Genomic DNA, 15,247 nt, shown 5'->3' with positions numbered 1-15,247 from the left:
GGCCTGTCTTTCACTGCCAGCTTATTTAAGGCCTGAAGGAAAGCCTCAGGAGACTTCAGACTGGCAGGGTCGTCTTTTGGAATGAACTAGAACAGATATAAGAAGTCACGTTTTATTTTCCCCTGAGGAGTAGGAACTCTGATCTTGATGGTTTATGCCATTTTCCTGATCTCCCAACACTATATACACAACCTCCCTGCGATAGTCACGTAATTACAGTAAAAACACTACAAAACACTACAAAACGCAGCAGTAAATAGCGTCATTCAATATGACCATGATCATTTCTTGGACAGCAAACTAACATGTAATTCATAAGAGAACGTGTGCATGCGCATTGCCGTGGCAACCACATAATACAATAAATAGGAATCCGTACATTGGTTAATTTTTCGTGCATCAGGTCAGTCCTTCTCACAGGAACCCTTTGTTACATTTGTTTAGTCTGTTCTTCCAAATTAATGTATTCATTTCCTTTGTGTAGTTACTGTGACTGCCTTATTAGACTGATGTTCAAGAGGGAATTGGGACCCTGATCTCTAAAACGAGACTACGAAAAAAGTTCACGTCGCTGCAGTGAGGCGTTTATTCACCACAGGTTCAACTCTGATAGCAATGGCGCTTGGGTTATTGGCAAAGACAGCAAAGCCACCCTTCTACTAACAGTTATGAGAATACCTCATGTCATGTGCGTCCCAGTTCGTTGGCTTCCCCAAGGTGCTTGTTTGGTACACTTTCTGCTCTAATGCACCTCCTCATCATGTCAACTTACAAGCGGGGGGCTTGTTAAAAATGTATTTTGCAATCTTATTCATATGTAGTTAAAATAAGGGAAGGAATGGACTCCCTCCACCACAAAGAAAAACATTGATTCAACATTTTTCGTCCTTCAGTAATTATCAAGAGAACATACTGTAGATAGTGAGAACTATTATATTTAATCTCAAGAGAACTCCTCCACCTGAGCAGTGGTTTTAGATACAGCAATAAGAGTTTGAATGGCTCTGGATGGCAAAATAATGACCTAGTTAACGACATCGAAGCATGTATTTTACCAGAATGTATGTCTTACATGTCATCTCATTATTTATTCATTAATATGTATTGTATTAGCTAATTTCTACTCATGCGAAATGAGGGGAAAGGCAGGAAATTATATCACATGCATTCTTTCAACCTCTTTGTACCTCTTTACCTCATGAGAATAACAGGGGTGCTGGAGCATATCCCAGCTGAATATGGGCAATAGGCCTGTCTTTTTTTCCTTTCATTCTGTCCTTCTAAAACCTTTTTGGTCCAGTTGCCCCCTTTCAGACTAGTATTTTGTTTATGCTTGTGTAGAATGGCTAAAAATCATGCAAGTGGAATATTGCGACTTTTGTTTTGACAATAGGCTTATTGCTTCATGACTTTGTGTGTGTGTGTGTGTGTGTTTCTTCAGTGTTGGCCTGATACCTTAATACTCATATATTTCCCCTAAGAAACTGAGTGTTTCAACAAGGCTTCAGATCTAATAATAGTGGATTGAACTGTAGATTAAGGCTGGAGCTGCTCTTTTAGTTGATCTGAAAGAAGGTGTGTTCGAACACATGGAGCATGACTTCTTAAAGTCCTACGTAGCAGATAAGAGGGCTGAAAGTGAATGATAGTCCTCCTCCTTCAAATTGGTTGGACATCTGTGGCTGTCAGTAGCAGAAAATTATTTAAAATATTTCTGAAACCGCAATTATGCGGTTGGTTGTTGCTCATGTTTTTCCCCCACAAACGAATTGGAGTGGACGCAGACTTTTTTTAGTTGACAAAGATGGCAAAATAAAGCCCTGCTTCGTGTGAACATGCATAAGGCACCAGTTTAGACTCTCGTGAGGATAAGCAGTACAGAAAATGAATGGATGAATGTTTGTATGTATTTTTATGAATAAATAAAATGAGTAGTAAAATTTTAATAAAACCCAATTAAATTCAATACCGGGAGCTGCCCGGGGTCTGAGTGGTTAGCATGTCAGCCTCACATCTCTGGGGTTCTGGGTTCAAATCCAGGTCGGTCCGCCTGTAAGGAGTTTGCATGTTCTCCCTGGGCCTGCGTGGGTTTCCGCCGGGTACTCCGGTTTCCTCCCACATTCCAAAAACATGCATGGTAGGCTGATTGGACACTCTAAATTGCCCCTAGGTATGAATGTGTGTGCATGATTGTCTGAGGATAAAGTAGTTTAGAAAATGAATGAATGAATTTAATACCGATAAAAACAGAAATATGATTATGCCTCCCAATAACACTCTGAAGTTGATTTAAATGAAAATATTAAAAAGAGTGCCCTATAAATGTGAAAGCATTAGGTCCTTCAACACAAAAGTTTGTACATGCTTGATGGAAGAAAGCGAGAGATAGTTGGGTTGGCTAAAGATGGGCGGCGTGAAAGAGATGAGGTGGGTGGAGGGAGGGAGGGGGTTTGGAGGCGATTGGAAACAGGGAGGGCGCGCTAATCGGATGATGGCTCTTTGCGACCGGAGGGAGGGAGGGAGGGATGGAGGGAGGGATTGAGGGACGCCTCTGCGGTTGAAGGCGAGGTGGGGGCATCTTGAGCTTTGTCGCCGTGTCTCTTCTTCCACAGCCTTTTCTGTATCAAACTCTCATATGTGACGTATCAATAATTCAGTTGCACGCGAGCCAGACGGAGTTCGCCCCCCTATCACCACTACCGCTACCACCCACTCGCCAAGCTTCAGCATCCAGCATCTCTACCTCCTTCCCGTTCCGCTGCGCGCGCTATGACCGCTTGTTCCGCGTGCACATACCTCTGCCCCGCCTCACCGCGACGCACACTCCGCTCGTCCACTCCAAGTCACTGAGAAGCTACGGACAAAAAGTGTGAAGTCCAGGCAGACGTACCGGGAGAGTTCTTTGAGAGGAGAAAGAGTTGGCCTGACTTTGGAGGGAAGCTGGGCACACCCCACCCACCGTCCTTTCCCTTCTAAAGTGGACTAAAAGCCCCGCTTCTAAGTCGTCGATTGCGGCTCTGGGTATGTTGGCGTTTTGCCTGCTGAGTGTCGTGTGGCTCGCGACGAGCCCGAGTCGCGCTCAAAATGAGACGGAACCAATCATCCTGGAGGGCAAGTGTCTGGTGGTGTGCGACTCCAACCCGACGTCCGACCCCACGGGCACCGCGCTGGGCATCTCAGTGCGCTCGGGCAGTGCCAAAGTTGCCTTCTCGGCCGTCCGGAACACCAACCACGAGCCTTCGGAAATGAGCAACCGGACTATGGTTATCTACTTTGATCGGGTAGGGAACCCTCTTCCCATTTATAAACTGACATCATGCAATCAAAATGTGTATACTCTGTGAATGTAAAGTGGAGATACCTTTGTGCTGATGACATGCTCATCAACTCATTTTTTACTGAGCAGTAAGTTTATTCCTCATTTTTATGAAAATAGAGAGTGGTCAGCATGATTGCCTCTTGTAAATACAATGATAAAATACAATAATAATAAAAAAATCAAATCCTTACATAGACTGTAATCCCTGAAGACCAAATGCAATTTACATGCAAATACAACCAAAATCACAACACAAAAGTCCAAAAAACGAGTTGGAATTTTCACATTTTGTCTCCCAAACTCTAAGTTCTCTCAAATTAGACAAGCTTCCAAATGTAGCGTTTTAAAAAAAGTGTTGTAAAAACAACCTTGCCAAACAATCCAATAGTCTATATCCTTACAAACCATAACAAATTCTATACTTATTCTCATCCAGTCTGGCTGTTCAAGGCAACGATTTTAGCGGTGTGATTTGACGTGACGTCAAATAATTTAGTAACTGAGGTCTCAAGGGCGAGGTCCTACCTATTTGCTGGAAAAGGTTAATTTTTACTCAAATTGCCATACGACTGCCCACCGTGGTCCGCTTCCATCTATTAAAGCAGACGTTTGACTGTGGAGATGCATAATTGAAATTTCATTTGAAAGATGGATTGAGTCTTGTTCCCCTTTTCCTCATCAAGTTATGGTTTATGAGTGGCGCAATGGAGAATAAAGGCTTCCGTTATTAGCCTTCATTTAGGGGACGTGAGTACAATGTGGACATGAAGCGCCTGTTTGAACCATGTTCTTTTAATTGAACAATGACTACTTAATTATTTTCATCCGGATACCTTACAGTACTACCAAGAACGGGAATGTTCTTGAGTGTTCTTGCCAGTGAAAACTTCAGATTTGTTCATTGTTTACCTCATCATTAAAGTCAAACACGACAACTAATTGAAAATCCCGTTTCTTCTTTTCTTGGTTTCAGGTTCTCGTAAACATCGGGCGGAATTTTGACGAAGAGAGAAGTAATTTCATTGCACCGCGAAAAGGGATTTACAGTTTTAACTTCCACGTAGTCAAAGTCTACAACCGCCAAACAATACAGGTTAGTGTGTGTATATGTGTGTGCCTTCTTTCCCCAGAGACAATGATGAGGGTGGGCATCAACAGATGAAGGTTAGTTGCTCTCCACCCGCAGGCACCGTCATAATTAATCCATACATGCACAGAGGGCAGAAGCAAATGGGGCGCCTGGAGCACAATAGGAGGGCGGAATACTGCAGCGGCTGCAGCTTCGGCACCGATTTCTTCATTTCTTTCTGGACAAATAGTGTGGTTTTCTGCCACAAAGAAATATCTCTTAATAAACTTTCATTCAAACCGCTCGATTCGCATTCACCGATGAGTTGTGTCATATCGAAAAAAACTCTTAGCTGTCCTAAACCCGTTAAACGTGGAAAATGAGGGATTTCACAACAACCAGTGTTAATTGGAATTTGTTCTTTGCAAATTTAACTGTTGTGTAATTATGCTGTTGGCTCCCCCGAGATTTGTCCTCGTGTCGCTACTTAGAAGTTATTATTGTAGTACCGAATTAATTACTGTGGCATATCTGCAGCAACGAAGAGGAAGGTGGGAAACGTTTGGCGCGAGTTGACTTGGCTGTGTGCTGCTAAAATTGAAAAGGACATTGTTGTCTAGTAAGTATTTAAGTTAGTTCAAAACAATGCCAAATATGGAAGCCGATGAAAACAGTCTTTGAAAATTGGTTTTAAATTAGGAACGGGTGTTGAATTGGATGACACCCGCCCCTCCCCTGCCTGCTCCGTTCTAGCTCTCATCCATTCAGGGCACCTGGTGTGTCCAAAACTCCCACTGTTTAATTGGCTGAGAGGCATCTGCCGTGGTGCATGGCGGCGTATAAAAAGCATGGCACAAAGCATGAAGGGATGGGAGTGAAAACACATGAAATGAGGGTGAGAAAAATGAAAGGTGAAAATACACTCGGATAGAAGTTCCAAGGAGGGATGGTTGGATATTGTAAGGAGAGAAAACACGCTAATGATAGACATTAGTGAGGAAAAGCGCGGTTTAGCTAGGAAAATGAGGGCAGAAGGAAAAAAGTCTGACAAAGGATTGATCTATAAACACGCAAGTTTTTCTTCTGGGCAAGGAACTGCTTATGCCTATTAAGTGAAAGACGCTAGGGTATATAGCATACTCATTTTGCTTGCGTCAATTTAATGACGAGAAAATAAAGGCACTTTTTATTGGAAACTGAAGTCATCAAACTCATTACCGACAACGATTAGTACTTATTTTGCAAATAATTGTACCCATTTCTGCAATTTTGGTTGCTTCCTATAAAAATAATGTGTGCCTTTAGACTTTTTTTTTAGTAGCATTATTTTTCATGACTGATCAGTGCTGTCTGAAATTAAACAGATTACAAGCAACTACTACTCTTTCTTTCAATGAATGTGAGCCCTCCTATTGTTTTGAGTGTCCTTTTGATGAGTGTTCCAAAACTGCAAATATATTTCAAATCCCAGTAGAATTGGCGAAGTAATCACACGTCTTGTTTTCAAATTTGAAGATGTTCAAGATCCTAAGAATTAAGGGTGTGTATAATCAATTTCATGACGATATGATATTGAGTCTTTGGACAACGATATATGTCCGATATCAGCAAGCCTGCTTTAATTTGATACCAAGGGCATTCGATTCAATTCGATTTATAATACAATACATCAGTTCTATTTCACCTAAAGTCCAAAAATTACTATTAGCTATTCTAAATGTTTTGGGCAATTTTCTTCCTGAAACATTTAAACATTTGATTTAAAAAAAACGGTATCGAAAAGCCTATAATATCCATAAATATGTTTTTTCTTTTAACTTGATTGTGCTTAATAAATTGATATATCGATCCAGATCGATTAATTGTCATAACCCTACAGAGATATTAGAAATGGTCAAAGAAGACATGTTTGCCTTTCAAATTTCTTTAGAAACCACCCTTGTTTCAAAGTAACTTTTTCGACAATAAAAGCTGATATCAGGGAAGCTGGTAGGTTACTCTGTTTTCTCAATATTTTTGACAAGTCTGCTTACAAAAGCACCCTCAAACAAAGTTTTCAAATGCAAAACCTGAATGAAAGTTTTTGAGATTACAGTTTATTCGGTCATCATTCAGACACATTGCCTCCAAGAGTGCAAAATCATATTTTACACTGTACAAGATACATCTAGTTTTGGCAGAACGGCTCTAAAAAGTGCAAAGGCCTGTCATCGATTAGCCAGGCTTTAAAACTGAAAGTTGAGGTGACCTTTCACTTTTTCCTCAAATTAGCAGTTGAAATAGTGAAGTCACACAATTCAAATACATGATATGGAAGATAAAAACAGCCAAAAACCATAATAGAATATCTGCAAGACTTTTGCTTTTTTAAATATGTGGTTCAGTAGAAGGCAAGATAACCCTTCATGTCTTCCCCAAACACCCCCCAAATTTTAAGGTCGTGGTGTAGACTTTCACTTAGACCCACTTTCACTTATAGGTCCCATTTTTCACGAGCGTTTCTACCAAACACATCAATCCGCACAGCATGATTAGATTCCAATATGTAGAAAGTGACTTTTTAGCCAAGGTTGCTGACCCGATGGTCCCTACCGTAACCACAGAGGTAATACGTCCCATCAAGTTCAACCACAAGGTGTTCTCCTCACAAATGAATAGTCAATCTTGCAAAGTGTTAAGAATGACTGGATTCTATTCTTAACTGGACACTTGCTTAGCAATGCCAGTGTTTCTGTGAATGCACCAATTCCTACAGTGGACAGTTAGAGTATCATGAACAGAATAAGGATGAGGCGATACCGCTTTCATAAAATGAGTACAAGTTGTACTTAGGCTTGAGTACTTCACAGTACTCATAAAAAACATTTGGATTGGGAGAAGTTCCAATTCCCATCATAGACTGGCAAACAGGGCTGATGGTGTGTGTTGGGGGGGGAGCTAATAATTTGGCTACAGTGACGAAACGAAATATCCCAGCAAAAAAAAAACTTGGGAACAATATTGGCGTAATAAATCTGCTGACATTCGCATCCTTATTCCAAAATTTCAGTCAGATTTTTCTCCACAGCTTATTAACTACTGGTTGTTACTACTTGGACACAACTAAACATATCCTTTGTGAAAATATAATAGCATTCATGCCTCATTCTTTCATATTTCATTGGCGTCATGTATATAAAACAAGCACATCTAATAAGTACGTTCATTCATTCATTCATTCATTTTCCATACAACTTGAATTCACAAATCACAAGGGGAGCAGAACATGTTCATGTCCAGTTCGCTTTGGGCAGGAGGCGCAGAACCAACCTGAATTTATTGCCAGCCAATCTCATGGAACATAAATAACCTTTCACACTTACAATCACACCTATGGAAAATGTATAGTGTTCAACCAGCCTGGCAGCATGTTTTTGTGATGTGAAAGGAAACCAGAGTTCTTGGGGAAAAAAGTTTGACATAGATTGCTACACTCCCCATCATGACAATTAATGATAATGACATATATAGTATAAAGATAAAGATTAATTCAATTCAATTCAATTCAATCATTGTGCTGCTAATACAAACGTTTTTTTTTCTCAAGGAAATTGCAGATCATAATGTACAAAATCATGATACAGAAAAAAACATCTGTTTTGGATTACGCACCCAAATCTTTTCAAACAATAGCTGTCAGAGTGCAAATGCAATAGGGAGTATGGATAAGACGATACACTTAAACTCACGATACAATCCACCTTGATATGCCAGGGTCTCAATACGATCAAGTCAAGTCTTGTCAAATCACAACTTAATTATTGTTCCTCATTAAAAGCACAATTTAAATGTCTCATCCATTCCAAGGTCCACAAAGCCTAAACCCTTTAAAAACTTTAAAACAATATCAATTTTGTATGAAATGGGATTTGAAGGGTGAGTGGGTAGTTAAGTGAAGTTGGTGGTGGGTGAGAAAGAAGGAGGCAAGCGTTTGGCAGCTAAGAAAAATTTCGTACACACACAACAACAAAAATGTTACGTTTGGTAAAATATCAATCTAACCACCAATGACTACGACGACTTTTGAAAATGTTTCTAAAACGCGCATGGTATTACGTGGTCACACTTTTTTTAGGTCCATGATGAAAAGCAAAAAATAAAGTTGCATTAAGCACACTCGAAAAAATTCTAGAAACAGCGTATTAGAACTCCATGACAAACGAGGGTCCGAAAGCATGCGAAAAGCATCGCCTAGCGAGGTTTTGGGAGATGGCCAATAGGAGAGCAACTCTTTCATGCCAATTTTAAAATAAAATACATTTACATTTTGGGGTATGCATCTGTGTTGACAGTACTAATGGGAACTAAAACCGTTTTCAAAATTATTTTTTAAAAATCTATAATAAACACAAAGAAAATTTTTTTCACATGAAACTCTAGGAAACTACCAATTGTAAAATCAAAATGACATGCATGAAATGGATGTTCAGAAAGCCAAATAAACAGTGTGCGGAATGAAATGCACTGTGTCAAAGAAAAGTATGAAAATGCACTGTGTCAAAGAAAAGTATGAATAGTGCACGCTCCCTGCCCCTGTATTAGGCAACTGAGACAATTACAGGCAGGAACTTGACAAAATGGTTTGTTTGGTACATTGGATGACAAACGATGGATGTGTGACTCCATTCAGGACGTGGTGCTCAACATCAGAGCTTTTTGTGGGCTTGTTTCAAGAGCCACTTTCACCCCGCATCCCATGAAAATTGCCATATTAGAGGGAAAACAGTGTAGCCTCCTCCTTTGAGAAAGAACTCCATGAAACGCTACATTGTCGTGTCCGAAGCGTTCACACGAAGTATTCACAAAATGTTTGCAGCTTCCCTACTTTAGATCATTACACTTGGTAGCGGGTGTATTTCTGTTTATAGTCATTTTAATTTATTTGATGAAATGTTTAAATAAATATATTATTCAGTTATAATTGTATTGACTAATAAAAGAATTGTATGAAAATAATATCAAAATACCATATTGATTATTAATAATTAAATATAATTATAATTAAGACCTGCCATCTACGTATATGTGGACATCACATATTGGGTCATGTGAACCGCACTTGTTTAGCAAATGTTAATATTGAGACCTACATGACTCAAAATGTAAATGTTCACATATGTAGCTGCCAAGTCCCATGGGGTTAAGTCACAGGGGTGGGCCAACTATTCTATAAAGGACCGCTGTGTGTGCGTTTTTTTCTTCTTCGTTTAAAGCCATCAAGAGGACACCTTTTCACAGTATTTGTTAAACTGTCTGGATTGGGTCGAATGGAACAAAGACCAAGACTCATTAAGACCAGTTTGCCCAGCCCTGGGTTAAGATGTTGTTTACAATTCCCAATAATAGTGACCTGCCCCTATATAGGCTTGATTAAGGCTTGATTATTCCCAAATTATCTAGCTCGTACGATTGTAAACATAGTTAGAACTTAGCCAAAAGACAAGAGAAAATTGCATTGATCAAATATTTATGTAAAGACCCAAATAAGACATTAGATGCAGTTTTATTTATACTAATACAATTGCTGTAGGGCTCTTTTTAAAAAGGATGGGAAAAGTGTACTTAGTTAATAGAATATAATAAAGTATTTTATGATGATATGGAAACTGTATCACATTCACAAACTATCCAACCGATTTGGAGTCTCAATAATCAGCTACAATCAAAGCTAAGAAATAACAAGCTAATGAGATGTCGCACATGGCGTTAAGGTTCCACTAATTGCATTTGAGGCATATGTACAGATTGAACAAAGGCACCAACTAATTAGACCAAATGATTCAGTTAGGGCAACACATGAGAATGCAAAGAGCTGATTGGCTACAAATAAGCAAGGATATGATATATATAGATTGATATAAGTGGCTAACAAATAGGTGATTAAAGTAGTTTCGGAAGTCAGTTGCATTTCAACATAAAGAACAGTTGAGTGATAAATATTGAAGTGTTGGCCAATGAATATATAACATTTGGTTTGGTTGTTAATTTTACCCATAATTGATTAAGGGAATTCAATGGAATTTCTATTGTTATTCATAGCCCGAGATAGCTTGCGAAGATATGCTCCTTGTGACGACCTGACTTGTAAATATTGGCACTTTTCGCTTTCATTTTAATGCTAGTCCACATGGCGTTCAAACATGACACTAGAGGTCACTTGCAAGCATGCTGAGTCCACCACTAAAGCTTTCCTTGCAATGTTTGTTTTTGCTCCCACGAGGGTTCACGTGACTACTGACACTATTGGAGCAATGGGATTTGAATTCAATCAAAGCAAAACAACATGAATACACTTTAAAATATTTGATCAAAACAAAATAATTTCAATTTCGATTTTAAACCAAAACGGCAAATCTGTCAGACAGATGTGTTCATCGCAAAGTAGACCTCCAAACAATGCGTGTGTAATGTTTTGGCACAAGAACAGAATACGCCCCGAAGAATACGGGAAGGACTTTTAAGACATCATAGCGTTTGGAATCTTCCGGTGGTTTCTCTCAATAGCGGATGCGCTTCCTGAGGCAACCCTCACGATTGCCCGTATTTGAAAATAGCACGAGATTTAAAATGACAGAATAAAAAGTATAACCAAAATGAAATCTGTTGGCCAGGGAAGATATATATTTTATTTGTACTTTTTTTTTGTAATGAGGGCTTGGCTCATTTCCATTTTTGACTTAACTGCATCCTCCTTTGTTGCACTCGGTAGGTTATTGTCTCCTGCTCCATAATAAGGCACTTAATTGATGCTTATGCATAATGAATGCAGGTCAATTTAGGCCTGACCAACGCGCAGCTCTATTATCATGCTTTTATTTTTATGCCTGGTAATTGTGAGAGTGTAGAAAACTCTGCCTATGTGTGTTTCCCTGTGAATTTCTCACACAACATGCCAACACGTCACCTTTTTATAGGTCGAGAGGCTAATACGACACCTTTAATCATCTTCTATTTGATGTCACGATTTTGTCTGGCTGTGGGTTCATCTCAGATTTCCAAATGGAAAAACATGAATATTTGATTATATTGACTCCCTAAGGTTTTCATCAAAGTGAATGGCATTTACATAAACTAAGCGCATCCCAAATATGCCTCAAAGAAACGGTCTACAGCTGTAATACAAAGCGTCGAGGGCATTTTTAAACCAAATTCCATCATATTATTGCATTTAGAAATCACGCAATATTTTTGGAAAGAACTATAAAACAAAGAAAAAAACGCAAGTTCAAATCGATTGGACGTTTATGGCTGTCAATAGCAGCAAAATATTACTGTTAACTGCCAGTCCTCCCATGCTGACCTACGACACATCTCTATCTTGATATAATGAAAAAAAGGGAGTTCAAGTAGCGTCTGAGGGTGTTTTTACGTAATTATTCGAGCAAACATACTAACATTCGTTCTCACATGTGCTCTGCATCCGTCACCCTCAGCAAGTTGTCCATTAAAGAGGAGTAGAAGGCCAAAAGCGCTCTCCACTCTCCTCATTCTGCCCACACGCCTGCACATGCGCCAGAAGGTGGAGTGGTGTTTAAGTGTATAATTATCCGATGTTTATGCTTCTGCAGCATTAGTTGATTTAGTGACGAAGTTGGAATAATTTCAGAATAGCGGTGAGAAAAACATCAGACTGATGTGAAGATGTCTTCTGTGATCGAAAGCCTGATAACCTGAAAAATGTAACCTGGAGTTTTGCTCATGAAATGTGGCCCAGGGTATGGTCACAAAATATTAGTCAGGTTGCCACCATTTTGGTTGCGGCCTGATTCATGGGCTTGTTTGTTCTTAAATAATACTCCGAGTGTTGAACTTTTCATTGATTCATTTTTATGCAAATTGTATTAGATTTTTTTTTGAACTTATAAACGTGCAAAGGGTTGAATTTGACGCATCACAAAGAAAAACAATGCTGAAAATTTCAGGGGTTAACGATTATTCACACCATTATTTTTAACTGTAAGCCTTAAACTTTTCCATCCTATGTTGCAGTTTGACTGCTATATGTACAGAATAACTTCTCTTGTAAAATATGGCAAATGTGGCTTTAAAATTACAATAAATAATTTCGAATTTATCCACAAAAAATGGTACCTTGACACCAAACGGAACCCGATATCATTCTGACACTCACATTTTTCTTTGACCTTTTATTTTATTTTATTTTGTGGCACTGTCCAAAATCTGCCCAAGTCAGTCAGTCAATACGACACAACTCGTCGAGATCGATCTCATTTTTTTTCCCCCAAACGGCCAGGCTTGTCGCAAGTTCAACTGACAAATTTGCGCCCTTGACTTTTTTCTGTCAGTCCTTACTCTCTGTTTCTATCCTCACGTCTGACGCAGGTGAGCCTCATGCACAACGGATGGCCCATCATCTCGGCCTTCGCCGGCGACCAAGATGTGACCCGCGAGGCGGCCAGTAACGGCGTTCTGATCCAGATGGAGAAGGGAGACCGGGCCTACCTCAAACTGGAGAGAGGAAATTTAATGGGGGGATGGAAATACTCCACCTTCTCTGGCTTCCTGGTCTTCCCCATGTAGAGAAGAATAAAGGGAGAGGAGCAAGGGATGGAAAAAGGAGGAGGTTGATGGGAAGTACAATGGAGAAGCGCCAAGATGGAGGGATGGGGTAAGAGAAAATGTCGGAACGGCAGTTACGACGGACATCTGTTTGGGATGTCACCTCAGAGTTTCAACGCAACGCCATCTTCACTACTCTTCATCCTTCCATTCTTCTACTCCTCCTCGTGCTGCCCAGTGAACGGCCAAATTATGTTTTTGTATCATTTTCCACACATCATCCACATCCAATATAACATGAGTGTTTCCCATTTGTTCCCTCCTTTTCATCCGCTGCTTTCAGGAATTTTTCCTTTCATCCTTTACGCCCATTGAGTTTTTTCTACTTATTGTTGGTGGTAAATAAAGTTGCTGAGATTTTTAGAGCAAGCAAGGTAACACCCCCCACCACCATGTCCACATGTATCTTACTCCTTTTGTGTGAATATATCATAAATATTGTCCGCACGCCTTCCTTTTCCCTCCGGAAGCTGTTTGGTTGTCTAGCACAGCTTTAGTCAGCTTAACGTTTTGCCTACTTATTTTTCATCATTATGCTGTGACTGACTGCGAAACACATGCCAAATTGAGGTGGGCTGTTCATTGAACGGAATGCTTTGCGCAAATAAAATTCAAAGATTCCAAAACTGCTACAAAATCTTCGACAAGTCTGACATCGTTCAGGAAGACTTTGTCTTAAGGCTACTGTTTAGCTTTACCTTCACCCGACCCCCCTGTTCCTCCTCCATGAGTGGTCCATCTCATCTCCTTGCCAACCACCCCCCACGTGTACTTTTATCTGCTGCTGTACACGTTCGCTCCCTCGCACGGACTAATCCTCGCTTTACTTCGACGTCTGACTTGGGACTATGGGATATTCAAAAGCGAAAATATACGAGATGTTATACAAAAGATCCAACCTACTATTTCTACTGCTACTATGGTGATAATGATGATAACAATAATACCTAATCTGGCTGATGACTTTGTCTGTATATTGTTTATTTCAGTGTTACATGAAAGAGAAAAATAGTCTAAGGGAATCTTGTAGTGACTTTGTGTGGGATATTGGGATGCTGTTCTCTTTGCTTCTTGGATTTTTTTTCTCATTTTTGTTTATTTATTTTTTGTTCAAACCAAACTGTGGCTTTAAAGCTCAGATAATACATACATTGTAGATTATATTAGAAGCTAATGCATTATTATTATTATGATAAATAATTCTCTTGGCTGTAAATGGCGTGAATATTTAGACTATCAAAATGTTGATATATCACGAAATCAAATGTATTTATCAACTGTTTTTGTTATTTTCCTTGCTCTGATATCAATAAAATTTCAATGGATTTTTATTTTTCTTTAATCTATTCCACGTCTGGGCTGCTAGTTTTTTCACTTCCCATATTTTGTAACCTGTTCAGTCGCACTTGTAGCAATTGTTTCGACTTCCTCAGTTGCGCTCTTTTTAGTTTTCCTCCGGCTGAACCCCCCTTTCCCCTCTCTGCTGTTTCTCTCCACTCTGTTGGTTTTTAAGATTTCGTGGTTTGTTTCTCTCCTGACTAATGAGCTCCAGGGGGAAAATTTGTGCTCGAATAAAAAAAAAGAAAGAAAAGAAAACACAAACATCATTTCCGTCCTTCCTTCCTTCCTTCCTTCCTTCCTTCCTTCTCTTTCCCTTCTTTTTCATTTCATCTCGCCTTCTCCATGTCTTATGTTCTCGCCACTTGTCCTTCTCTCTTTAAAGATCTCGTCCTCAATTTCTCTTTAGGTCTTATCGTAACTCTGTAAACAAAACTTCATCTCATTGTTGTTTGTTTCTCACTGCATGTATAGAACACTTTAATTAGGAGCATTAGGGCAAACTTGTAGAAGGAGAATACCAGCCTGTGTTTTTACATAACTAATGAAAAGGGGAAGAGTTTGCCTGGCCCATTTTAACTCTGGCTGTCATTGAGATCCAATCCATTTTGACTGGGTGTCAAAATCCCATCGGATTGGAAATTAACGGCAATTAGTTCTTGACTAGAAAGGGATGGCAGCCCTAATTACTGAATACTCTGATATATACATTGGTTGGACAGTGAATGAGTTATTCAGAGAACTTTTATGGACCTATTTTAGAGATTCACATGAAAGTTGCTCAAAGCAGTTAATTATGCATAATGTGAATTTCCTAGGTATCTAACAAGGGAGAAATTAATGTTGAGACACCAAAACATAGCACTGCTACTGCGTGTAGCCATTTTGTGATAATGGGTATT

General features: G+C 39.5%; 1 protein-coding gene and 1 long non-coding RNA gene across 4 annotated transcripts in view; one reads left to right on the top strand and one right to left on the bottom strand.

Moving 5' to 3' along the window:
* LOC144071648 (uncharacterized) overlaps positions 1–15,247 on the bottom strand; it is a 45,242-nt gene that overhangs the window by 8,735 nt on the left and 21,260 nt on the right. For 2 of the 3 annotated variants that reach the window (XR_013299692.1, XR_013299689.1), the window contains exon 4: positions 3,683–4,647. The exons of the other annotated variant lie outside the window; for it this stretch is intronic. This is a non-coding gene — a long non-coding RNA (uncharacterized LOC144071648). Of the gene's footprint in view, positions 1–3,682; positions 4,648–15,247 lie in introns of those variants that run through there. 3 annotated transcript variants of the gene reach the window in all.
* Positions 2,574–14,353, top strand: cbln1 (cerebellin 1 precursor). The gene is made up of 3 exons (XM_077596920.1): positions 2,574–3,281; positions 4,293–4,412; positions 12,771–14,353. Exons 1-3 carry the CDS (start codon positions 3,024–3,026, stop codon positions 12,966–12,968), a joined length of 576 nt encoding a protein of 191 aa, XP_077453046.1. The 5' UTR covers positions 2,574–3,023; the 3' UTR covers positions 12,969–14,353.

Source organism: Stigmatopora argus, chromosome 3 (assembly GCF_051989625.1).
Source record: "Stigmatopora argus isolate UIUO_Sarg chromosome 3, RoL_Sarg_1.0, whole genome shotgun sequence".
Classification (NCBI taxonomy): Eukaryota; Metazoa; Chordata; class Actinopteri; order Syngnathiformes; family Syngnathidae; genus Stigmatopora; species Stigmatopora argus.
The sequence above is the reverse complement of the archived record's forward strand: the minus strand, read 5'-3'. Positions and strand labels throughout refer to the sequence as shown.

What these genes read in the sequence shown, in the direction of transcription:
- cbln1 (XM_077596920.1), top strand. Translation starts at nt 3,024, where the DNA reads ATGTTGGCGTTTTGCCTGCTGAGTGTCGTGTGGCTCGCGACGAGCCCG. An exon ending in TGGTTATCTACTTTGATCGG is followed by an intron (nt 3,282 to 4,292) that starts GTAGGGAACCCT and finishes TCTTGGTTTCAG; the next exon opens with GTTCTCGTAAACATCGGGCG. An exon ending in ACAACCGCCAAACAATACAG is followed by an intron (nt 4,413 to 12,770) that starts GTTAGTGTGTGT and finishes CGTCTGACGCAG; the next exon opens with GTGAGCCTCATGCACAACGG.